The 26,870-nt window shown below is 50.2% G+C and overlaps 1 protein-coding gene across 2 annotated transcripts; it reads right to left on the reverse strand.

Moving 5' to 3' along the window:
* Positions 1-26,268, reverse strand: LOC144498752 (protein FAM180A). 2 transcript variants are annotated; one of them, XM_078220376.1, is made up of 4 exons: positions 26,073-26,265; positions 16,872-16,948; positions 4,345-4,511; positions 1-725 (listed from the first exon to the last, which is right to left on the reverse strand). In XM_078220376.1, exons 1-4 carry the CDS (start codon positions 26,173-26,175, stop codon positions 707-709), a joined length of 366 nt encoding a protein of 121 aa, XP_078076502.1. In that variant the 5' UTR covers positions 26,176-26,265; the 3' UTR covers positions 1-706. The 2 variants fall into 2 exon arrangements, with proteins under 2 accessions (XP_078076502.1, XP_078076501.1); XM_078220375.1 differs by lacking the exon at positions 4,345-4,511 and having other exon boundaries at positions 26,073-26,268.
* Positions 26,269-26,870: the final 602 nt, after the last annotated feature.

Consider the following 26,870-nt stretch of genomic DNA (forward strand, 5'->3'; position numbering starts at 1 on the left):
TTCTTTGTTTCCTCACTCAGAGACCGTGCCCGAAATGCTGTTTGAATGAGCGAAATGTTTATCTTTGCTAGAGTAAATAAATAATTGTGAGTCTAGGCCAAAGGATTGGTGACATGTAGTTGTATTGGGAAAACATAACAAATCCTCATATGGAGACAGAAATGCCCTCAGTCTCTGCTGTGTGGAACAATGCTTTGTGTCAACTTGTTCTGAAAGAAACAGCAGTCAACCATCAGGATTTGAGAATCTGGAAAGGCTGGGCTTGGATTGGGAAATCCCATCATACTAGAGAGCAAAGTTTCAGTGATTCATGTCCTTTTTGAAGTGGTTTTGAATCTGAATGATTAGAGAGAGGAAGTCACCGGCTTGGTGCAATATTGTGTGAGAGTTTAACACGTAACCACCTTCCCGGACAAATCGTGGGTTACAGCAGCCAGCAACTGGCAGAACAGGTTTCCCCATGCCTGTCTCTCAGTCAGATCACTCTGCCAGGCCCGATGTGCTGTATAGACTGAGGCCAGCAGCAGTTGTTCAAAGGTATCCATTTCAAAGGTCTCTCCGGAGCTTGGCAGATCATTGAGCCTTTTCTGAATGCTATCTGGGGTCTTTGGGATGCGAGTGTTCATAATGCTGTGGAAAACTTTAGCTGAACGCATTGATGATAATTCCTCATCATTCAGAGTTACAATGTTCTTCTCATCAATTGTCAAGCCTCCTGCCAAGAACTGAAAAAAAAAACAGGACTATTAATGACACCACCACTCAATGGATTGAATAATGTGTCCTCTGCTTTCGCTTCAGATACGTCAATTATATAGATTGTTCCAGAAGGTGGCAAGATGAGCGTCCCCACCCCATCACATCTTGACTCCAATCAATACAGCCTGTATATTGGGAATAATTCAGCCCTGGACCTGAACATTGTCAGTAATTTGATTTGTTATTGTCACATGTATTAACATACAGTGAAAAGTATTGTTTCTTGCGCACTATACAGACAAAGCATACTATTCATAGAGAAGGAAAGGAGAGAGTGCAGAATGTAGTGTTACAGTTATAGCTAGGGTGTAGAGACAGATCAACTTAATGTAAGGTAGGTCCATTCAAAAGTCTGACAGCAGCAGGGAAGAAGCTGTTGTTGAGGCGGTTGGTACGTGACCTCAGACTTTTGTATCATTTTCTCGAAGGAAGAAGGTGGAAGAGAGAATGTCCAGGGTGTGTGGGGTCCTTAATTATGCTGGCTGCTTTGCTGAGGCTGGTTTGCGTGATGGATTGGGCTACATTCACGACCTTTTGTACTTTCTTGCGGTCTTGGGCAGAGCAGGAGCCACACCAAGCTGTGATACAACTAGAAAGAATGCTTTCTATGGTGCATCTGTAGGTGAGGGTCATAGTTGACATGCCAAATTTCCTTAGTTGTCTGAGAAAGTAGAGGCATTGGTGAGCTTTCTTAACTATAGTGCCGGCATGGGGGGGACCAAGACAGGTTGTTAGGTGATCTGGACACCTAAAAACTAAAGCTCTCGACCCTCAGTGACCCAGCACCGGGGCTGCGTTACTGACAGTGTTCAGCCCCGGGCCAGAAAACTGCCATTAACTCGGCCCCAGGCCCGAACACTGTCACTAACTCAGCCCCGGGCCCGAACACTGTCACTAACTCAGCCCCAGGCGCGAACCCTGTCACTAACTCAGCCCCGGGTCCGAACACTGTCACTAACTCAGCCCCAGGCCCGAACCCTGTCAGTAACTCAGCCATGGGCCCGAACACTGTGACTAACTCAGCCCCGGGCCTGAACACTGTGACTAACTCAGCCCCGGGCCCGAACACTGTCACTAACTCAGCCCCGGGCCTGAACACTGTCACTAACTCAGCCCCGGGCCCGAACACTGTCACTAACTCAGCCCCGGGCCCGAACACTGTGACTAACTCAGCCCCGGGCCTGAACACTGTCATTAACACAGCCCCGAGTCTGAAGAGTGTCAGTAACTCAGCCATGGGCCTGAACACTGTCACTAGCTCAGCCCCGGGTCTGAACACTGTGACTAACTCAGCCCCGGGCCTGAACACTGTGACTAACTCAGCCCCGGGCCTGAACACTGTGACTAGCTCAGCCCCGGGCCTGAACACTGTGACTAACTCAGCCCCGGGCCTGAACACTGTCACTAACTCAGCCCCGGGCCTGAACACTGTGACTAACTCAGCCCCGGGCCTGAACACTGTGACTAGCTCAGCCCCGGGCCTGAACACTGTGACTAGCTCAGCCCCAGGCCTGAACACTGTGACTAACTCAGCCCCGGGCCTGAACACTGTGACTAACTCAGCCCCGGGCCCGAATACTGTGACTAACTCAGCCCCGGGCCCGAACGCTGTCACTAACTCAGCCCCGGGCCTGAATACTGTCACTAACTCAGCCCCGGGCCTGAACACTGTCACTAACTCAGCCCCGGGCCTGAACACTGTGACTAACTCAGCCCCGGGCCTGAACACTGTGACTAACTCAGCCCCGGGCCTGAACACTGTGACTAACTCAGCCCCGGGCCTGAACACTGTGACTAACTCAGCCCCGGGCCTGAACACTGTCACTAACTCAGCCCCGGGCCTGAACACTGTCACTAACTCAGCCCCGGGCCTGAACACTGTCACTAACTCACCCGCGTGCCTGAACACTGTCAGTAACTCAGCCCCAGGCCCTAACACTGTGGGGGGAATTTTACCATTTTGAGTCAAGGTGCCAGATCTGGGCGTCAAATAGATCCGTGTCTGGAATCCTCTTTCCAGTGCGCACATACGCGTTTTGCTGGCTCTGGCCCGATCTGCGCTGTCTGCGGAGCTTAGCGCTGGTGGACCGATCGGAGCTCTGAACTGCGCATGTGCTGTTCGAAAAAAATCTGACAGCGCACCCGGGCGCGAAAAAAAAAGCAGAAAGCAGAGAGAGCGGCTCTCTGACGGTCATCTTCTGGTCGGGGGTGTAGGGGGGGGGGGGTGTGAGCGATCATCCCCTTGTGGGGGGGGGGGGGGGGGGTGGAGAGGGGGTGTGACCTCTCATCCTCTGGTCGGGGGGGGGTTTCGCTGCCTGTCTGTGGCCGATCCCTCCTGGCACCATCACTGGTACACTACCAGCCACAGCCATCTCTCCCACTCTCTCACACCTACAGGGAAGAGTAATCTGTGACTGGTAGTGTCCCAGTGATGGTGCCAGGAGGGATCGGCCGCAGACACGCAGCGGAACCCCCCCCGACCAGAGGATGAGACGTCACACCCCCTCTCCTCCCACCCAGGGGATGATCGGTCACACCCCCTCTCCTCTCCCCCCGCCCCCCCAGGGGATGATACGTCACAAGCCCCCCCCCAGGGGATGAGACGTCACACCCTCTCCTCCTCCCAGCCCCCTCCCGCCCCGACCAGAGGATGACCTGGGTCAGAGAGCTGTTGCAGTCTCTGACCCCGCTCTTCGGAGGCTGCAGCGGCGACTTCAGACTTTTATTCGGCAGGTCGGTAGCAGCACGGACGCGGATCGGGCCAGAAGACGGTAAAGTGGGATTTGGCGGTAGAGTTGGGAGCGCGGTTCATTAAGTCGATTTAAATGCATGCAGATGCATTTAAATCGTCGGGCCGCCCGATTCGGGCGCGCGCCGGACCTGCGCCCGAATCGGGTGTCGGTAAAGCTGCGATCTGCTCGGAATCGGGTGCAGATCGCGGTATAGGCCCGACACCCAACTTTACCGCGATTTAGTTTTGGTAAAATCAGGCCCTGTCACTAACTCAGCCCCGAGTCTGAATCCAGATTTAATTTGCTATGTTGCCTCCTCACAATTCTCTCTTCCTCATAATAGCTTTTGTCTTGAGTATTCTCTCTGACAAGCACATACATTTGCTCAATCTGTGGTTAGATGCGTGAGCTGCTCTCATCGAGTCGGCTGGGAACTTGCTGGGAGCTGCTTTATCTCTGTTGGTTTTACACTGAGTTCCTTTGCTTTGTCCAACAACATAATGCTGGTGTCAAAGGCAATGGCACAGGAACTGCTCTCAGTAATCAGCCAAACTTGCAGATTGGGTCCAGCATGACAGCTGTTTTTATTGCTGGCTAGACAGTTACAGGAATACTGAACATCAACAGGAAGGCCAGCAATATTAGTTCCAAATTCTCCACAGCTCCCTTTGCCATTGATCAGAGCTGAGAGTGGCACACTCTCCCATTACCAGGGCATTCACCCACACCACTGCCAGCTATCTGGGCAAATTGTGAGACGGCAGCTGCTGTGAGTCTCATATCCACACCCACATATCCCATCTCCACATCGTGAGTCTCATACACAGAGTGTACACGGAGCACACTAACTCACCCTGCCATGCAAACATCAACAGGCTTTGACAGATGTTTGTACAGCCTCATGTACAAGAAAACAGCATGACCCCAAGATCTGGCCTGACTTTGAGAAACTGAAAGAGCCATCTGGAAGCTGCTGACAAACAGGATTGAATTTTTCCATTCAATAAACAGAACGTGGGGCTGAAAATAGAAATAGAGAAGGAACCAAGGAAACAGCTTAGCAAAAAACACACAGATACACAGACCAACACAAAATCATCATTGCACTGGAGACAGATTTCTGTCCTTTAATAACCGGAAAGTAGATGTGTGGGTGTGCATGCACGTACATGTGGTGCCTAGTGTCTCTGTGTGAGTGTGTGTGTGTCTCTGTGTGAGTGTGTGTGTGTCTCTGTGTGCGTGTGTTTCTAGTATCTCTGTGTGATTGCATGTGAATGTGTGTGTATTTTTGAGTGTGTGTGTGTTCATAGAATCATAGAATTACAGAATCATACAGAGCAGAAGGAGGCCATTTGGCCCATTGAATCTGCACCGACCACAATCCCACCAGGCCCTATCCCCATAATTTTCACAATAACTTTTAATGTATTTACCCTAGCTAAACCCCTGACACTAAGGGGCAATATGGCATTGCCAATCCGTCTAACCCGCACATCTTTGGATCATGGGAGGAAACCGGAGCATCTGGAGGAAATGCACACAGACATAAGAACATAAGAACACAAGAACATAAGAACATAAGAACTAGGAGCAGGAGTAGGTCATCTGGCCCCTCGAGCCTGCTCCGTCATTCAATAAGATCATGGCTGAGTTTTTCGTGGACTCAGCTCCACTTACCCGCCCGCTCACCATCACCCTTAGTTCCTTTACTGTTCAAAAATGTATCTATCCTTGCCTTAAAAACATTCAATGAGGTAGCCTCAACTGCTTCACTGGGCAGGAAATTCCACAGATTCACAACCCTTTGTGTGAAGAAGTTCCTCCTCAACTCAGTCCTAAATCTGCTTCCCCTTATTTTGAGGCTATGCCCCCTAGTTCTAGTTTCACCCTCCAGTGGAAACAACTTCCCTGCTTCTATCTTATTTATTCCCTTCATAATCTTATATGTTTCTATAAGATCTCCCCTCATTCTTCTGAATTCCAATGAGTATAGCCCCAGTCTACTCAGACTCTCCTCATAAGCCAACCCTCTCAATTCTGGAATCAACCGAGTGAATCTCCTCTGCACCCCCTCCAGTGCCAGTATATCCTTTCTCAAGTAAGGAGACCAAAACTGTACACAGTACTCCAGGTGTGGCCTCACCAGCACCTTATACAGCTGCAACATAACCTCGCTGTTTTTAAACTCCATCCCTCTAGTAATGAAGGACAAAATTCCATTTGCCTTCTTAATTACCTGCTGCACCTGCAAACCAACTCCTTGAGATTCCTGCACAAGGACACCCAGGTCCCTCTGCGAGGAGAATGTGCAGACTCCACACAGACAGTGACCCAAGCCGGGAATCGAACCTGGGTACCTGGTGCTGTGAGGCAGCAATGCTAACCACTGTGCCACCATGCCGCTCACTCTTAATTTAAATGTTTCATCCCAGGTTGCATCCTGTGAATCTCCTCTGCACTCCCTCCAGTGCGTTCACACCCTTCCTATAATGTGCTGACCAGAACTACACAGTGGTTAGCACTGCTGCCTCAAAGCGCCAGGGACCCAGGTTTGATTCCTGGCTTGGGTCACTGTCTGTGCAGAGGCTGTATGTTCTCTCCGTGTCTGCGTGTGTTTCCTCCCATAGTCCAAAGATGTGTGCGGGTTAGGTGGATTGGCAATGCCATATTGCCCCTTAGTGTCAGGGGGTCTAGCTAGGATAAATACATGGGGTCATGGGTCTACAAATATTCCAGCTGTGGCCTCACCAAAGTTCTATATAGCACTAACATGACTTGTCTGCTTTTGTAATCTATGTCTCGATTGACAAAGTAAGAAGTCTCACAACACCAGGTTAAAGTCCAACAGGTTTATTTGGTAGCACATGCTTTCGGGGTGTTACTCCTTCTTCAGGTGAGTGAGGAGTTGTGTTGACAAACAGGGCATATATTGACACAAACTCAATTACAAGATAATGGTTGGAATGCGAGTCTGAACATGTAATCAAGTCTTTACAGGTGCAGACAATGTGAGTGGCGAGAGGGTTAAGCACAGGTTAAAGAGATGTGTATTGTCTCCAGCCAGGACAGTTAGTGAGATTTTGCAAGCCTAGGCAAGTCGTGGGGGTTACAGATAGTGTGACATGAACTCAAGATCCCGGTTGAGGCCGTCCTCATGTGTGCGGAACTTGGCTATCAGTTTCTGCTCAGCGACTCTGCGCTGTCGTGTGTTGTGAAGGCCGCCTTGGAGAATGCTTACCCGAAGATCAGAGGCTGAATGCCCGTGACCGCTGAAGTGTTCCCCAATAGAAAGAGAACACTCTTGCCTGGTGATTGTCGAGCGGTGTTCATTCATCCGTTGGCGTAGCGTCTGCGTGGCCTCCCCAATGTACCATGCCTCAGGACATCCTTTCCTGCAGCGTATCAGGTTGGCCGAGTTGCAAGTCGATGTACTGTGCACCTGGTGGATGGTGTTCTCATGTGAGATGATGGCATCCGTGTCGATGATCCGGCACGTCTTGCAGAGGTTGCTGTGGCAGGGTTGTGTGGTGTCGTGGTCACTGTTCCCCTGAAGGCTGGGTAGTTTGCTGCGGACAATGGTCTGTTTGAGGTTGTGCGGTTGTTTGAAGGCAAGAAGTGGGGGTGTGGGGATGGCCTTGGCGAGATGTTCGTCTTCATCAATGACATGTTGAAGGCTCTGGAGAAGATGTCGTAGCTTCTCCGCTCCGGGGAAGTACTGGACGACGAAGGGTACTCTGTCCGCCGTGTCCTGTGTTTGTCTTTTGAGGAGGTCAGTGCGGTTTTTTGCTGTGGCACGTCGGAACTGTCGATCGATGTGTCGAGCGTTATATCCTGTCCTTATGAGGGCATCTTTCAGCATCTGGAGGTGTCTGTTGCGATCCTCCTCATCTGAGCAGATCCTGTGTATTCGGAGGGCTTGTCCGTAGGGGATGGCTTCTTTAACGTGTTCCATGTGGAAGCTGGAGAGGTGGAGCATCGTGAGAATATCCGTGGGCTTGCGGTACAGTGAGGTGCTGAGGTGACCGTCCTTAATGGAGATGCGTGTGTCCAAGAATGCAACCGATTCCGGAGAGTAGTCCATGGTGAGTCTGGTGGTGGGATGGAACTTGTTGATGTCATCATATAGTTGTTTCAGTGATTGTTCACCATGAGTCCAAAGGAAGAAAATGTCATTAATATAGTGTAGAGCATCGGTTGAAGGTCCTGTGCGGTGAAGAGGTCTTGTTTGAACCTGTGCATGAAGATGTTGGCATATTGAGGTGCGAATCTGGTCCCCATGGCTGTTCCGTGTGTCTGGACGAAGAACTGGTTGATTGAAGGTGAAGACATTGTGGTCCAGGATGAAGCAGATGAGTTGTAAAATTGCATCTGGAGATCTGGCAGCTGTTGGCATTGAGTACTGAGGCGGTTGCAGCAATGCCATCGTCGTTGGGGATGCTGGTGTAGAGTGCCGAGACATCCATTGTGACGAGGAGTGCTCCTGGTTCAACTGCTCCATGTGTGTTGAGTTTCTGTAGGAAGTCCGTAGCGTCACGACAAAAGCTGGGGGTTGTTTGTACAATGGGTTTCAGGATGCCCTCGACATAGCCGGAGAGGTTCTCACACAGGGTCCCATTGCCCGATACGATGGGACGGCCGGCGGTGTTTGCCTTGTTTATCTTCGGGAGGCAGTAGAGATCTCCAATGCGGGGAGTACGTGGGATGAGAGCACGGAGGGTGCTCTGAAGGTCCGGATCAAAGGTCTTGATCAGTCTGTTGAGTTGACGGGTGTGTTCTTTGGTCGGATCTGTGGGTAACTGTCTGTAGTGTTCCTCGTTGTTCAGTTGTCGGTACACTTCTTTGCAGTAATCCGTTCTGTTCAGTATGACAATGGCCCCTCCTTTGTCTGCTGGTTTGATGACAATGTTGCAGTTGGTCTTGAGAGCGTGGATGGCGTTACGTTGTGCTTGGATGATGTTCGGTGCTGTCTTGTGAGTGCGGCTGATGAATCTGGTGTTGACGCACCTCCTGACGGCTTGGGCATATATGTCAAGTCGAGGGCAGCGGCCTTCCAGTATGAGTCCAATTCGACTCTTTCCTCTTCGGATGCACTGCGGATCTCTCTGTCTGCTGTTCCGGTTCATTGGCTGTCTCATTGTGTTCGCTGTTGGCCTCTTGGGGTTTGTGGAAGAACCCCCGCAGCCTCATTCGCCTGATGAATTCCTCTTGTGTCCGCTGCGAGACTGATGGGGTCTATTTTGGTGGTGGGGCAGAAATTGAGCCCTCAGCTGAGAACTTCGATTTCATCTGCTTGAAGTGTGTAGTCCGACAAGTTGACAATGGACTTCCCTGCAGTGGTACTGTTTTCTACTCTGGTACCGGGGGAGCTTGGTTGCTGCTGGTGGTGATGCCAAGTTTCTCAAGCTTCCTGTTCTTGGTGTGTATGTAGATGGCGTAGTTCCTTTGTCTCATCTGCTTGGCAGAGTTTCGCAGCTGGTCTGCGTCCTGAGCGTAAGTTGAGACTCTATCTTGGTTTCCAGGTTGCGGCGTTTGCTGTAGAGTTGGTGTATGAGGTGGTTGACAAGTGTGAGAGAGTTGCGACGGCAAAGTCTCTCAGCGTAGTCTGTGTTGTAGGTTAACCTGAGTGGGTTCGTGATCTGTGGTCCTTTCGGTATCTTGTCTGCTTTCTTGCATCTTCGTAGAAACTTGATGTCTGTGTCGATATGCACGATCTTCTTGGAGATCCTCTCCACTTGGAATTCTTCCACAAACCCCAGGAGGCCAACAGCGAACACAATGAGACAGCCAATGAACCGGAACAGCCGAAAGAGAGATCCGCGGTGCAGCAACCGAAGAGGAAAGAGTCGAATTGGACTCCTCCGGAAGGCCGCTGCCCTCGACTTGACATGTATGCCCAAGCCATCAGGAGGTGCATCAACACCAAATTCATCAGCCGCACTCACAAGATAGCCCCGAACATCACGCAAGCACAATGCAACGCCATCCACGCTCTCAAGACCAACTGCAACATTGTCATCAAACCAGAAGACAAAGGAGGGGCCATCGTCATACTGAACAGAACGGATTACTGCAAAGAAGTGTACCGACAACTGAACAATAAGGAACACTACAGACAGTTACCCGCAGATCCAACCAAAGAACACATCCGTCAACTCAACAGACTGATCAAGACCTTTGATCCGGACTTCAGAGCACCCTCCATGCTCTCATCCCACGTACTCCCCGTGTTGGAGATCTCTACTGCCTCCTGAAGATACACAAGGCAAACACACCCGGCCGTCCCATCGTATTGGGCAATAGGACCCTGTGCGAGAACCTCTCCGGCTACGTCGAGGGGCAACCTGAAACCCATTGTACAAAGAACCCCCAGCTTTTGTCGCGACACTACAGACTTCCTACAGAAACTCAGCACACATGGAGCAGTTGAACCAGGAGCACTCCTCGTCACAATGGATGTCTCGGCACTCTACACCAGCATCCCCCACGGCGATGGCATTGCTGCAACTGCCTCAGTACTCAATGCCGACAACTGCCAATCTTCAGATGCAATTTTACAACTCATCCGCTTCATCCTGGACCACAATGTCTTCACCTTCAGCAACCAGTTCTTCATCCAGACACATGGAACAGCCATGGGGACCAAATTCGCACCTCAATATGCCAACATCTTCATGCACAGGTTCGAACAAGACCTCTTCACCGCACCGATGCTATACACTAGATACATCGATGACATTTTCTTCCTTTGGAGTCATGGTGAACAATCACTGAAACAACTATATGACGACATCAACAAGTTCCATCCCACCGTCAGACTCACCATGGACTACTCTCCAGAATCGGTTGCATTCTTGGACACACGCATCACTATCAAGGACGGTCACCTCAGCTCTTCACTGTACCGCAAGCCCATGGATAACCTCACGATGCTCCACTTCTCCAGCTTCCACCCTAAACACGTAAAAGAAGCCATCCCCTACGGACAAGCCCTCCGTATACACAGGATCTGCTCGGATGAGGAGGATCGCAACAGACACGTCCAGATGCTGAAAGATGCCCTCATAAGAACAGGATATGGCGCTCGACAGTTCCGATGCCCCACAGTGAAAAACCGCACCAACCTCCTCAGAAGACAAACACATGACACGGAGGACAGAGTACCCTTCGTCGTCCAGTACTTCCTCGGAGCGGAGAAGCTACGACATCTTCTCCGGAGCCTTCAACATGTCATTGATGAAGACGAACATCTCACCAAGGCCTCTCACCAACATCCCCACTTCTTGCCTTCAAACAACTGCACAACCTCAAACAGACCATTGTCCACAGCAAACTACCCAGCCTTCAGGAGAACAGTGACCACGACTGCCACAGCAACCTTTGCAAGACATGCCGGATCATCGACACGGATGCCATCATCTCACATGAGAAACCATCCACCAGGTACACGGTACATACTCTTGCAACTCGGCCAATGTTGTCTACCTGATACGCTGCAGGAAAGGATGTCCCGAGACATGGTACATTGGGGAGACCATGCAGATGCTACGGCAACGGATGAATGAACACCGCTCGACAATCACCAGGCAAGAGTGTTCTCTTCCTATTGGGGAACACTTCAGCGGTCACGGGCATTCGGCCTCTGATCTTCAGGTAAGCGTTCTCCAAGGCGGCCTTCACGACACACTACAACACAGAGTCGCTGAGCAGAGACTGATAGCCAAGTTCCGCACACATGAGGACAGCCTCAACCGGGATCTTGGGTTCATGTCACACTATCTGTAACCCCCACGACTTGCCTGGGCTTGCAAAATCTCACTAACTGTCCTGGCTGGAGACAATACACATCTCTTTAACCTGTGCTTAACCCTCTCTCCACTCACGTTGTCTGTACCTTTAAGACTTGATTACCTGTAAAGACTCGCATTCCAACATTATTTTGTAAATTGAGTTTGTGTCTTTATATGCCCTGTTTGTGAACAGAACTCCCACTCACCTGATGAAGGGGCAGCACTCCAAAGGCTAGTGGCTTGTGGTACCAAATAAACCTGTTGGACTTTAACCTGGTGTTGTGAGACTTCTTACTGTGTTTACCCCAGTCCAACGCCGACATCTCCACATCATCCTACAACTGAGCCAATTTTGAATTCACTTTATCAAATTACCCTGTATCCCATTTGCATTCCCCTTCTACAGAGGTCTCCTAAGTGGGGCCTTGTCAAAGGCTTTGTTGAAATCTATATAAATTACATCAACTGCACTACCCTTATCTACACACATGGTCACCTTCTCAAAAAATTTAATCAAATTTATTAGGCATAACCTCACTCTGAAAAGCCATGCTGACTATCTCTGATCAAACCTTGCCTCTCCAAATGGAGATAGATGCTCTCCTTCAGAATTTTCTCCAATAGTTTCCTTACCATTGATGTCAGGCTCACTGGTCTATAGTTCCCTGCCTTCTCTCTACAACCTTTCTTAAATAGCAGAACCATATTACCTATTCTCCAGTTCACTGAGTGGAATTAGAAATTTGGGTCAGAGTCCCTGCAATCTCTGGGCGGCATGGTGGCACAGTGATTAGCACTGCTGCTTCACAGCTCCAGGGGCCTGGGTTCGATTCCCAGCTTGGGTCACTGTCTGTGTGGAGTTTGCACATTCTCCTTGTGTCTGCGTGGGTTTCCTCCGGGTGCTCCAGTTTCCTCCCACAGTCCAAAGATGTGCGGGTTAGGTTGATTGGCCATGCTAAAATTGCCCCTTAGTGTCCTGGGATGCGTAGATTAGAGGGATTAGCGAGTAAAATATGTAGGGATATGGGGTAGGGCCTGGGTGGGATTGTGGTCGGGGCAGACTCGATGGGCCGAATGGCCTCCTTCTGCACTGTAGGGTTTCTATGATCTATGATCTCTATCCTTGCCTCCCACAGCAGCCTGGGAGGCAATTCATCTGGACCTGGAGACTTGTCCACTTTTAAGCCTGTCAACACCTCCAATATCTTGTCCTTCCCTATGTCAGTTTGCTCAAGAATCCTGCAGTCTCTTTCCCTGAATTCCATATCTTCATTCTTATTCTCTTGAGTGAAGATGGATGTGAAGTATTCATTCAACACTGTCCCACTGTCCTCTGCCTTCACCCACAGTTTTCTCTCTTTGTTCCAACTCTTTCCCTGGTTATCCTCGTCCCACTGATATACTTATAGAACATCTTTGTCTCTGTGTATGCCTGTGAGGGTGCAAATGTGACTGTGTGTAGGTGTGGGTGAGGATGTGTGAGCAGGCGAGGGTGTGTGCCCATATCCGTGTGGGTGAGGGGGAGTGTGTGTGGCAGGGGTGTGTGGCAGGGGTGTTTGTGTGCGGGTGTGTGCATTTCTGTGTCAGCAAGGGGGTGGGCGAGAGGGGTGTGTGTCTGGGTGAGCCCATAAATGCATCAATTAGTGTTCGGGATTACAATGCAGAAGACATTTGGATTTCTGTTTATCTGAGCTGTCCGTCTCTTCTCATATTCTCTTTTTGACCCTCTTACTATCCTTTTCTCCTCCCTCAGAACTTTTTATATTCAACCTGCTTTTCACGCGAATCATTAACTGAACTCTGTCATAACTACAGGCCGGTTAGCTTAACGTCCGTAGTTGGGAAGATGCTAGAGTCCATTATTAAAGAGGAAATAACATAGCACCTGAATAAGAATGGTTTGATCAAGCAGACGCAGCATGGATTCATGAAGGGAAAGTCGTGTTTGACGAATCTACTGGACTTTTATGAAGATGTCACTAGTGCGGTTGACAGAGGGGAACCGGTGGATGTGGTGTTTTTAGATTTCCAGAAGACGTTCGATAAGGTGCTTCACAAAAGGTTGCTGCAGAAGATTGGGGTACACGGAGTTAGGGGTAAGGTGTTGGCGTGGATTGGGGATTGGCTATCTAACAGGAAGCAGAGAGTTGAGATAAATGGGTGCTTTTCTGGTTGGCAGTTGGTGACTAGTGGCGTGCCGCAGGGATCGGTGCTGGGGCCTCAATTGTTTACCATTTACATAGATGATCTGGAGGAGGGAACTGAATCTAGGGTATTCAAGTTTGCTGATGACACGAAGGTGAGTGGGAAAGCAAATTGCGTGGAGGACGCGGAAAGTCTGCAGAGAGATTTGGATAGGCTGAGCGAGTGGGCGAGGATCTGGCAGATGGAATATAACGTTAGCAAATGTGAGGTTATCCACTTTGGAAGAAATAATAGTAAATTGGAATATTATTTAAATGGAGAAAAATTACATCGTGCGACTGTGCAGAGGGACCTGGGGGTCCTTGTGCACGAATCGCAAAAACTCAGTCTGCAGGTGCAGCAGGTGATCAAGAAGGCGAATGGAATGTTGGCCTTTATCGCGAGGGGGATAGAATATAAAAGCAGGGAGGTCTTGCTGCAACTGTACAAGGCACTGCTGAGGCCGCAACTGGAGTACTGTGTGTAGTTTTGGTCCCCTTATTTGCGAAAGGATATATTGGCCTTGGAGGGAGTGCAGAGAAGGTTCACCAGGTTGATACCGGAGATGAGGCGTGTAGCTTATGAGGAGAGATTAAACAGATTGGGTCTGTACTCGTTGGAGTTTAGAAGGATGAGGGGTGATCTTATAGAGACATATAAGATAATGAAGGGGCTGGATAGGGTAGAGGTGGAGAGATTCTTTCCACTTAGAAGGGAAACCAGAACTAGAGGGCACAGCCTCAAAATAAGGGGGGGCCGGTTCAGAACAGAGTTGAGGGGGAACTTCTTCTCTCAGAGGGTAGTGAATCTCTGGAATTCTCTGCCCATTGAAGTGGTGGAGGCTACCTCGTTGAATATGTTTAAATCACGGGTAGATAGAATTCTGATCGATAAGGGAATTAGGGGATATGGGGAGCAGGCGGGTAAGTGGAACTGATTCGCTTCAGATCAGCCATGATCTTGTTGAATGGCAGGGCAGGCTCGAAGGGCCAGATGGCCTACTCCTGCTCCTATTTCTTATGTTCTTATGTTCTTATATTCACCGTGTTTCTGCTTCTTTCTATCTCATTCCCCATTGAGCAAGCTCTGTTTTTATTTATCTTATCTTTCCCCTTTGAAACATACTTTGATTTGACATCAGCATCTCCTCCTTCCAGGCAACCTGTCAGTTCACCCTGTTTTGCTGACCATTCTTTAATTCCAATTATCTTTAGCATGCTCCATTCATAACTCACTGAGATTGGCCCTCCTTCAGTTATGTATGTTGACTCCAGGTTGCTGCTAGCATTTTTCCATAACTCATCAAAACCGTATGATTCAATGATTTCTGTTTGCTAAATGTTGTCCAAATGACATTTGGTACATGCACATCCCCAGAATCATCATTACCTCTTATCTCCTTTCTCATTGGGCCAGGGGGTTGGCTGTGGGAGTGCATCTGCCTGTCTACCCGTATATGTGTCCATGTGTGTGTATGTGTGTGCTTTTTATTCATTTATGGATGTTGGTATCGCTGGCTAGGCCAACATTTATTGCCCATCCCTAATTGCCCTTGAGATGAAGAAGGTGAGCTGCCTTATTGAACCACAGTTGTCCATGTAGTGTACGGAGATGTTAAGGAGGGAGTTCCAGGATTTTGACCTAGTGACAGTGAAGTAATGATGATATATTTCCAAGTCAGGATGGTGAGTGACTTAGAGGGGGGTCTCCAGGCAGTGATGTTCCCAGATATTTGCTGCTCTTGTCATTCTAGATGGTAACGGTCATGGGTTTGGAAGATGCTGCCTAGGAGCTTTAGTAAGTTCCTGCAGTGCATCTAGTAGATGGTACCCACGGCGCCATTGCTCATCAGCGGTGGAGGGATTGAATGTTTGTGGAAGGGATGCCAATCAAGCAGGCTGCTTTGTCCTGGATGGTATTGAGATTCTCCAGTGTTGTTGGAGTTGCACTCATCCAGGCAAGTGGAGAATATTCGATCACACTCCTGACTTGTGCCTTGTAGATGGTGAACAAGTTTTAAAGAGTCAGGAGGTGAGTTACTCACCACAGGATTCCTAGTCTTTGACCTGCTCTGATAGCCACAGTATTTATATAGCTAGTCCAGTTCAGTTTCTGGTCAGTGGTAACCCCCAAACTGGTGAAAGTGGGGGATTAAATGATGGCCATGCCATTAAATGTTTGTTAGATTGTTAGATCCTCTCTTGTTGGAGATGGTCATTGTCTGGCATTTGTGTGGCACAAATGTTACTTGCCAGCTGTCAGCCCAAGCCTGGATATTGTCCAGGTCTTGCTATATTTGTACATGAACTGCTTCAGTATCTGAGGAGTCGCGAATGGTGCTGAACATTGTGCAATCATCAACGAACATCCCCACTTCTGACCTTATGATGGAAGGAAGGTCATTGATGAAGCAGCTGAAGATGGTCTGGCTGAGGGCACTACCCTGAGGAACTCCTGCAGAGATGTCCTGGAGCTGAGATGATTGACCTCCAACCACCACAACCATCTTCCTCTATGCCAGGTATGACTGCAGCCATTGGAGAGTTTTCCCCTGATTCCCATTGATTTCAGTTTCGCTAGCGTTCCTTGATGCTACACTTGGTCAAATGCTGCCTTGGTGTCAAGGGCTGTCACTCTCACCACACCTCTGGTATTCCACTCTTTGGTCCATGCTTGGACCAAGGCTGTAATGAGGTCAGCAGCTGAGTGACCCTGGTGGAACTCAAACTGAGCGTCACTGAGCAGATTATTGCTGGCTAAGTGCCGCTTGATAGTGCTGTTGATGACGTGGTTTCCTTGCCTGTGTTTGACCTGGTGCCATGAGACTTTATGGGGTCCAGAGTCGATGTTGAGGACTCCCAGGGCAACTCCCTCCTGACTCTATACCACTGTGCCCCCACTTCTGCTGGGTTTGTCCTGCCGGTGATGCCTGGACATTATCTATAAGGTATGATTCCATGAGTGTGACTAGTGTGAGACAGCTCTCCCGATTTCAGCACAAACCCCAATGTGTTAGTGAGGAGGACTTTGCAGGGTCGACAGGGCAGGGTTTATCATTATCGTTTCCAGGTAGTCCATCCAGTTTAATTCCTTTTTATTGGTGTTCTAGAAGTTTGATACAACACAGTGGCTTGCTCAGCCATTTCATTGTCAATCACATTGCTGTGGGTCTAGAGTCACATCCAGGCCAGACTGTGTGTGTGTGTGTGTGTGTGACCAATGGTTGCAGCTGTTCAGAGCATCAACAATCATTGGTTGAAAGGCCTGTCAATCGGGATGGTCTCCATGCCTGATAGGCTGCTTTGGATATTGACCCTAAAGCAGTGTGTATGTGCACCGCCCCCTCCCAGGGTCCTGTCTACATGTGTAAGCCTGTTTGAACATGTGATGCTGCTTCGAGCAGTATTACCTCATACATCAGGAAGGTGTCGCTGATATCATGATGGAACACAATTGGTTGCTCAGACTGATCTCCCCAGGACAGATCTACAAGCAAATAACAACTCGTTAGCATAATATTCGACTCAAACCCCGCAACACACCCCCCACAAATGCCCTAGACCCCCACAACACCCCACACACACACCCTAGACCCTCACAACACCCCCCACAAATACCCTAGACCCTCACAACACCCCCCACAAATACCCTAGACCCTCACAACACCCCACACAAATACCCTAGACCCTCACAACACCCCCCACAAATACCCTAGACCCTCACAACACCCCACACACACACACCCTAGACCCTCACAACACCCCCCACAAATACCCAAGACCCTCACAACACCCCACACACAAACCCTGGACCCTCACAACAGCCCCCACAAAAACCCTAGACCCTCACAACACCCCCCACAAATACCCTAGACCCTCACAACACCCTACACACACACCCTAGACCCTCACAACACCCCCCACACATACCCTAGACCCTCACAACACCCCACACACAAACCCTGGACCCTCACAACAGCCCCCACAAATACCCTAGACCCTCACAACACCCCCCACAAATACCCTAGACCCTCACAACACCCCACACACAAACCCTGGACCCTCACAACACCCCACACAAATACCCTAGACCCTCACAACACCCCACACACAAACCCTGGACCCTCACAACAGCCCCCACAAATAACCTAGACCCTCACAACACCCCCCACAAATAACCTAGACCCTCACAACACCCCCCACAAATAACCTAGACCCTCACAACACCCCCCACAAATAACCTAGACCCTCACAACACCCCCCACAAATACCCTAGACCCCCACAACACCCCACACACACACCCTAGACCCTCACAACACCCCCCACAAATACCCTAGACCCTCACAACACCCCCCACAAATACCCTAGACCCCCACAACACCCCACACACACACCCTAGACCCTCACAACACCCCCCACAAATACCCTAGACCCTCACAACACCCCCCACAAATACCCTAGACCCTCACAACACCCCACACACACACCCTAGACCCTCACAACACCCCCCACAAATACCCTAGACCCTCACAACACCCCCCACAAATACCCGAGACCCTCACAACACCCCACACACACACCCTAGACCCTCACAACACCCCACACAAATACCCTAGACCCTCACAACACCCCACACAAATACCCTAGACCCTCACAACACCCCACACACAAACCCTGGACCCTCACAACAGCCCCCACAAATACCCTAGACCCTCACAACACCCCACACAAATACCCTAGACCCTCACAACACCCCACACACACACCCTAGACCCTCACAACACCCCACACACACCCTAGACCCTCACAACACCCCCCACACACACCCTAGACCCTCACAACACCCCACACACATGCCCTAGACCCTCACAACACCCCCCACACACAAACCCTAGACCCTCACAACACCCCACACACACACCCTAGACCCTCACAACACCCCCCACAAATACCCAAGACCCTCACAACACCCCACACACATATCCTAGACCCTCACAACACCCCACACACACACCCTAGACCCTCACAACACCCCACACATACACCCTAGACCCTCACAACACCCCAAACACACACCCTAGACCCTCACAACACCCCACACACAAACCCTAGACCCTCACAACACCCCACACACACACCCTAGACCCTCACAACACCCCACACACACACCCTAGACCCTCACAACACCCCACACAAATACCCTAGACCCTTACAACACCCCACACACACACCCTAGACCCTCACAACACCCCCCACACACAAACCCTAGACCCTCACAACACCCCCCACACACAAACCCTAGACCCTCACAACACCCCACACACATGCCCTAGACCCTCACAACACCCCCCACACACAAACCCTAGACCCTCACAACACCCCACACACAAATCCTAGACCCTCACAACACCCCCCACAAATACCCAAGACCCTCACAACACCCCACACACAAACCCTAGACCCTCACAACACCCCCCACAAATACCCAAGACCCTCACAACACCCCACACACATATCCTAGACCCTCACAACACCCCACACACATGCCCTAGACCCTCACAACACCCCCCACAAATACCCAAGACCCTCACAACACCCCACACACATATCCTAGACCCTCACAACACCCCACACACACACCCTAGACCCTCACAACACCCCACACATACACCCTAGACCCTCACAACACCCCAAACACACACCCTAGACCCTCACAACACCCCACACACAAACCCTAGACCCTCACAACACCCCACACACACACCCTAGACCCTCACAACACCCCACACACACACCCTAGACCCTCACAACACCCCACACACAAACCCTAGACCCTCACAACACCCCACACACAAACTCTAGACCCTTACAACACCCCACACACACACCCTAGACCCGCACAACACCCCACACACACACCCTAGACCCTTACAACACCCCACACACACACCCTAGACCCACACAACACCCCACACACATACCCTAGACCCTTACAACACCCCACACACACACCCTAGACCCTCACAACACCCCACACACACTCCCTAGACCCTCACAACACCCCACACACACACCCTAGACCCTCACAACACCCCCAACAAATACCCTAGACCCTCACAACAACCCACACACGCACACCCAAGACCCTCACAACACCCCCTACAAATACCCTAGACCCTCATAACACCCCAAACACATATCCTAGACCCCCACAACACCCCACACACATACCCTAGACCCTCACCATACACACACATACCCTAGATGCCCACCACCCACCCACCTTGCCCACACACACATACACACACACATACACCTTGCACACACACACACACACACACACACACATACACCTTGCCCACACACACAGACCTTGCTCACACACACAGACATAGACCCTGTCTCTGGGCTCTCCCACCAGTTCGTGTCCGTTCGACTTCTAATTGGAGAAATTCTGACATGGTTGACGTGGGCTGATCATTTCGGTGGGAATTTTCATTGGAAGTTTATTTATTAGTTGCAAGTAGGCTACATTCACACTGCAATGAAGTTATTGTGAAAATCCCCGAGTCGCCAGACTCTGGGGGCGCCTGTTTGGTTACACTGAGGGAGGGTTTAGCATGGCCAATTCACCCAAACTGCACATCTTTTGACTGTAGGAAGAAACCGGAGCACCCGGAGGAAACTCACACAGACACAATGAGAATGTGCAAACTCCACACAGACAATGACCCAAGCCGGGAATTGAACCCAAGTCCCTGTATGTTGTGAGGCAGCAGTGCTAACCACCGTGCCATTGGGATGAGAGTAGGAGTGTGCAAGCAATTCTGTGCTTTCCTGCTGGCTTGTTTGTGCTCTGGTATATTGTCTTGGAGGTTGTTTAGAGGGGAGGGAGGGTAGCTGGTGACAGAGGCGGCTTGCCAGTTAGATCAATGAAAGTGGGAGTTAATAGATACTGGACTATTCCTGATGCCAGTGCCCTCGCTGATAAATAAATCCTCACCATCCTTCACTGAGGCTGCAGCCCACTCTATGGATAGAGGAGGTGTCCCAGAGGCAGCCAATAAGTACCTCATTATACCCCGGACCCCACAGCCATGGTTGGCAGAGGGTGATGGCTGCAGCCCCCAGGGTGTTTTGGGGTAAGCTCCACAATGCCCAGGGCCTCTTGTTATGTAGAAACTACCGACTGTACTTGGAGGTTGGCTCCACCTCCAGGTGCCCTCCTGTTCTCACACCTACATTGGCAGTGCCCAGCTCTCCTGGTGAGGCTGCCAGCCCCTCGGGCACTAGGATTGGCTCTCCCAGCTCACAGGACTGCCCATTGCAGTTTTAATTGGATAGGGCTCCCAGAGGCAGCTTTCATTGCCACTTTCTCCAACATGTCTCAGCGTTCGGCCCACCAGAGGTTCCAGCTTCTGGAGCCACGCTCCATCATCATCCCTGCAGCAAGAGCTGGGTGAAAACACCAGTAAGAAGTCTCACAACACCAGGTTAAAGTCCAATAGGTTTATTTGGTAGCAAAAGCCACAAGCTTTCGGAGCACTGCTCCTTCGTCAGGTAAGTGGGAGTTGTGTTCACAAACAGGGCATATAAAGACACAAACTCAATTTACAAAATAATGGTTGGAATGCGAGTCTTTACAGGTAATCAAGTCTTAAAGGTACAGACAATCTGAGTGGAGAGAGGGTTGAGCACAGGTTAAAGAGATGTGTATTGTCTCCAGCCAGGACAGTTAGTGAGATTTTGCAAGCCCAGGCAAGTCGTGGGGGTTACAGATAGTGTGACATGAACCCAAGATCCCGATTAAGGCCGTCCTCATGTGTGCGGAACTTGGCTATCAGTCTCTGCTCAGCGACTTTGCGTGGTCGTGTGTCGTGAAGGCCGCCTTGGAGAACACTTACCCAAAGATCAGAGGCCGAATGCCTGTGACCACTGATGTGTGCCCCAACAGGAAGAGAACGCTCTTGCCTGGTGATTGTTGAGCGGTGTTCATTCATCCGCTGTCGTAGCATCTGCATAGTCTCTCCAATGTACCATGCCTCGGGACATCCTTTCCTGCAGCGTATCAGGTAGACAACGTTGCAAGTGTATGTACCGTGTACCTGGTGGATGTCATCGATGTATCTAATGTATAGCATCGGTTGAAGGTCCTGTGGGGTGAATAGATCTTGTTCGAACCTGTGCATGAAGATGTTGGCAGATTGAGGTGCGAATTTGGTCCCCATGGCTGTTCCGTGTGTCTAGATGAAGAACTGGATGTTGAAGGTGAAGACTTTGTGTCCAGGATGAAGCGGATGAGTTGTAAAATTGCATCTGGAGACTGGCAGTTGTCGGTGTTGAGTACTGAGGCAGTTGCAGCAATGCCATCGTCATGGGGGATGCTGGTGTAGAGTGCCGAGACATCCATTGTGACGAGGAGTGCATACTGAACAGAACGGATTACTGCAAAGAAGTGTACCGACAACTGAACAATAAGGAACACTACAGACAGTTACCCGCAGATCCAACCAAAGAACACACCCATCATCTCAACAGACTGATCAAGACTTTTGATCCAGACCTTCAGAGCACTCTCCGTGCTCTCATCCCACGTACTCCCCACGTTGGAGATCTCTACTGCCTCCCAAAGATACACAAGGCAAACACACCCAGCCGTCCAATCGTATTGGGCAATGGGACCCTGTGCGAGAACCTCTCCGGCTACGTCGAGGGCATCCTGAAACCCATTGTACAAAGAACCCCCAGCTTTTGTCGCGACACTACGGACTTCCGACAGAAACTCAGCACACATGCAGCAGTTGAACCTCGTCACAATGGATGTCTCAGCACTCTACATCAGCATCCCCATGACGATGGCATTGCTGCAACTGCCCCAGTACTCAAGGCCGACAACTGCCAGTCTCCACGGAACAACCATGGGGACCAAATTCGCACCTCAATATGCCAACATCTTCAGGTTCGAACAAGACCTCTTCGCCGCACAGGACCTTCAACCGATGCTATGCACTAGATATATTGATGACATTTTCTTCCTTTGGACTCATGGTGAACAATCACTGAAACAACTATATAATGACATCAACAAGTTCCATCCCACCATCAGACTCACCACGGACTACTCTCCAGAATCGGTTGCATTCTTGGACACACGCATCTCCATCAAGGACGGTCACCTCAGCACTTCACTGTACCGCAAGCCCACGGATAACTTCACGATGCTCCACTTCTCCAGCTTCCACCTTAAACACGTTAAAGAAGCCATCCCCTACAGACAAGCCCTCCGTATACACAGGATCTGCTCAGATGAGAAGGATCGCAACAGACACCTCCAGACGCTGAAAGATGCCCTCATCAGAACAGGATATGGCACTCGACTCATCGATCGACAGTTCCGACGCGCCACAGCAAAAAACCGCACCGACCTCCTCAGAAGACAAATACGGGACACGGTGGACAGAGTACCCTTCGTCGTCCAGTACTTCCCGGGAGCGGAGAAGCTACGACACTTCTCCGGAGCCTTCAGCATGTCATTGATGAAGACGAACATCTCGCCAAGGCCATCCCCACACCCCCACTCCTTGCCTTCAAACAACCGCACAACCTCAAACAGACCATTGTCCGCAGCAAACTACCCAGCCTTCAGGAGAACCATGACCACGACACCACATAGTCCTGCCACAGCAACCTCTGCAAGACGTGCCAGATCATCGACACGGATGCCATCATCTCACGTGAGAACACCATCCACCAGGTACACAGTATATACTCTTGCAACTCGGCCAATGTTGTCTACCTGATACGCTGCAGGAAAGGATGTCCTGAGACATGGTACATTGGGGAAACCATGCAGACGCTACGACAACGGATGAATGAACACCGCTCAACAATCACCAGGCAGGAGTGTTCTCTTCCTGTTGGGGAACACTTCAGCAGTCACGGGCATTCAGCCTCTGATCTTTGGGTAAGCGTTCTCCAAGGCGGCCTTCATGACACATGACAACGCAGAGTCGCTGAGCAGAGACTGATAGCCAAGTTCCGCACACACGAGGACAGCCTCAACCGGGATCTTGGGCTCATGTCACACTATCTGTAACCCCCACGACTTGCCTGAGCTTGCAAAATCTCACTAACTGTCCCGGCTGGAGACAATACACATCTCTTTAACCTGTGCTTAACCCTCTCTCCACTCACATTGTCTGTACCTTTAAGACTTGATTACCTGTAAAGACTCGCATTCCAACCATTATTTTGTAAATTGAGCTGTGTCTTTATATGCCCTGTTTGTGAACAGAACTCCCACTTACCTGATGAAGGAGCAGCGCTCCGAAAGCTAGTGGCTTTTGCTACCAAATAAACCTGTTGGACTTTAACCTGGTGTTGTGAGACTTCTTACTGTGTTTACCCCAGTCCAACGCCAGCATCTCCACATCATCACTAAAACACCAGCCTGAAGTTGCCTCGGGATCACTGACTCTGCCTGGGAATAACCTGAGGAATTGCAGCGAGGAAGAAGATAAACTGTCTGAGCAAATGGACATGGATGGGAATGACTGAGGAAGTGTACACCTGCCACCAAGAGAGAGTGAACCAGAACAACCTCAAAGATAGGAAAGGCCAGTGACATAATGTTAACAGATGCATTTTCCTATCACTCCCTCAGAACAACACACCTCACAACGGCCCTCAATCCTCTCTCTCCACCTCACACCTCCATCTGAGCAGCCAACCTTCACCTTCTTACCCCTTCACTCTCCACAGATGTTGCCCATTCCTCCATACCAGCCACTACCCGCTGCCGCACCTGTCGATATACTCTCTTTGCAGGAAATGTGAGAACGTGAGAACATTATTTGATCATATTCACAGGCCCATGGCGTGGGAGCAGGGGGGGAAGAAGCGTGATTGCATACAACTGGCCTTCCAGTGACGGGCACGGTGTTGGCCATTGACAATGTGTGCCCACCTGCTCCACTTGTTGCAGGAAATTGCAGATGCCAGCAGCGAGCTCCTGAGCCATTGGTGCCCAGACAGGTGGTGAGAGCGGATCCTCTCTCTGAATGTAGTCCCTATGATGGGGGAGGGGGCGGGGGACCTCTCCTTCATCCAGTTGGATGTCAATGACCCTGTGGAGAGGCAGGCGGCTGAGGGGAAGGCAGCTGGTGCTGGTGGCCTTTGCCCTTGAACCTCAGCAGAGGTTGAAGGTGGAGCTGGAAGCCTCTGTCATGCTATGGTGAAGATTGTCAAGTTGGCAATCAATTTGCAAGCAGTGACAGCTGCTGTCTGAGAGAAGTGCTTTGAACAGCTGCCTCACCCCTGGCCATGGCTGCAGCTCCTCAGTCAAACTGAGCAAAGTCACGCCAGTTCTTGCCAGCTTCCTTGGTGAGCACTCACTTCAGTGAGTTGAGTGGGTGCAGACACAGCCTGAAAGACATGTGATAATGGGAAAGAAGGAAACCATGATTAAAAAGACTCGTCTTTGCTTCTTAATCACTTGCGTTGTTTTGAACCAAATCTAAGGTATTTCCTTCAGCGCTCGGAATCTTTTCAGTGAAAAGCTGGAGGAGGGCGAGATGATGTCAAGTTCCTGACCTGAAGCTATTTTCTGGGACTTTCCCTTGGCACAGACACTGGAATCTGCCTCCATCCAATGGGAGTGTGCATGTGTGGTTGTTAGCTCCGATATCTGTTTATTGATACAGTGTGGGGCTGTGTGAAGACCCTGTGCAATATGTAAAGTACAGCTCCACAAGTCAGTGGAGGCTACACTACACCCTGCAAACACAGCTCCCACATCCCAATACACCCTGCAAACAGCTCCCTCATCCAAACCCACCCTGCAAACACAGCTCCCACATCCAATACACCCTGCAAACAGCTCTCACATCCCAATTCACCCTGCAAACACAGCTCCCACATCCCAATACACCCTGCAAACACAGCTCCCTCATCCCAACACACCCTGCAAACACAGCTCCCTCATCCAAACCCACCCTGCAAACACAGCTCCCACATCCCAATACACCCTGCAAACACAGCTCCCACATCCCAATACACCCTGCAAACACAGCTCCCACATCCCAATACACCCTGCAAACACAGCTCCCACATCCCAATACACCCTGCAAACACAGCTCCCTCATCCAAACCCACCCTGCAAACACAGCTCTCACATCCCAATACACCCTGCAAACACAGCTCCCACATCCCAATTCACCCTGCAAACACAGCTCCCTCATCCAAACCCACCCTGCAAACACAGCTCCCACATCCCAATTCAATGGTAAGTTCTATCATTAAAGCTTGGCAGTATTTGCCATGTATGTGGGGGACTCTCTCTCTGAACTGCAATCTGGCAGTGTTTGAGCACCATCCTGAACCACTTCACATCTACTTCCAGGCACCAGCTGGAGTGCAGAGTCAGGAATTTCCTGAGCCCAGGAGACTGGCAGTCATCCCACTAAAACAGAAGAGAAACCAAGTGAGGAGGAACATAAGAGGTGACAGGAGAGCCCTTTTCAAGGGAATAACATTGAAAAGAGAAGGAAAGGTGACAAAAGGAGTGAACAGTAACCGGATAAAACTCAGAGCTGAGTATCAGCGTACTCACCTTCACCATTCCTCAGCCTGTGTGCCGTGCACGGAGTCACACTGAATGAGAGGCATGTCAACAGGCACCAAGCCACTCTCACTGCCATCCACATCATCGGCATTGACACTGGACTGAAACCTGTCACTGTCCCAGCACTCTGATCCTTCAGCCTTCCTCTTCAGTGTCCACACACACTGACACATTCCTACGCACTGAAATCACACACCCTTTGGCAGCAAGGAACTGAAAATGGAATTGGAGGCGAGGTTCTGGCAAGGACCAGACCCCTGCGGTTCTCGGCATCTGACATACAACTGCATAGTTAGCAGCATCAATCCTAAACACCTCGTGGCAGCAGCTTGGACAAGTGGAATGCTGTAGTACAGAGTGAGAGCTACTTAGGAAGCTCCTAATTAACACCATGAACCTTTGTTAAAAGTGAGAGAGAGAGGAAGGTGATTTGATTTATTATTCTCATGTATTATTATACAGTGAAAAGTATTGTTCCTTGCAAGCTATACAGACAAAGCACACCGTTCATAGAGAAGGAAAGGAGAGAGTGCAGAATGTGTTAGTTATAGCTAGGGTGTAGAGAAAAATCAACTTAATGCGAGGTAGGTCCATTCAAAAGTCTGATGGCAGCAGGAAAGAAGCTGTTCTTGAGTCGGGTGGTACGTGACCTCAGACTTTTGTATCTTTTCCCGACGGAAGAAGGTGGAATAAAGTATGTCCTACCCTTTGTAGTTCCTTGCGAACTTGAGCAGAGCAGGAGCCATACCAAGCTGTGATACAACCAGAAAGAATGCTTTCTATGGT

Source organism: Mustelus asterias, chromosome 9 (genome assembly GCF_964213995.1).
Source record: "Mustelus asterias chromosome 9, sMusAst1.hap1.1, whole genome shotgun sequence".
NCBI classification, from domain to species: domain Eukaryota; kingdom Metazoa; phylum Chordata; class Chondrichthyes; order Carcharhiniformes; family Triakidae; genus Mustelus; species Mustelus asterias.

Coding starts and splice junctions, on each gene's coding strand:
- LOC144498752 (XM_078220375.1), bottom strand. CDS start 26,175: ATGCCGATGATGTGGATGGCAGTGAGAGTGGCTTGGTGCCTGTTGACA. Junction 16,949..26,072: donor CAGGCTGAGGAATGGTGAAG/GTGAGTACGCTG, acceptor ATTTGCTTGTAG/ATCTGTCCTGGGGAGATCAG. Junction 726..16,871: donor ACACCTTCCTGATGTATGAG/GTAATACTGCTC, acceptor TTTTTTTTTCAG/TTCTTGGCAGGAGGCTTGAC.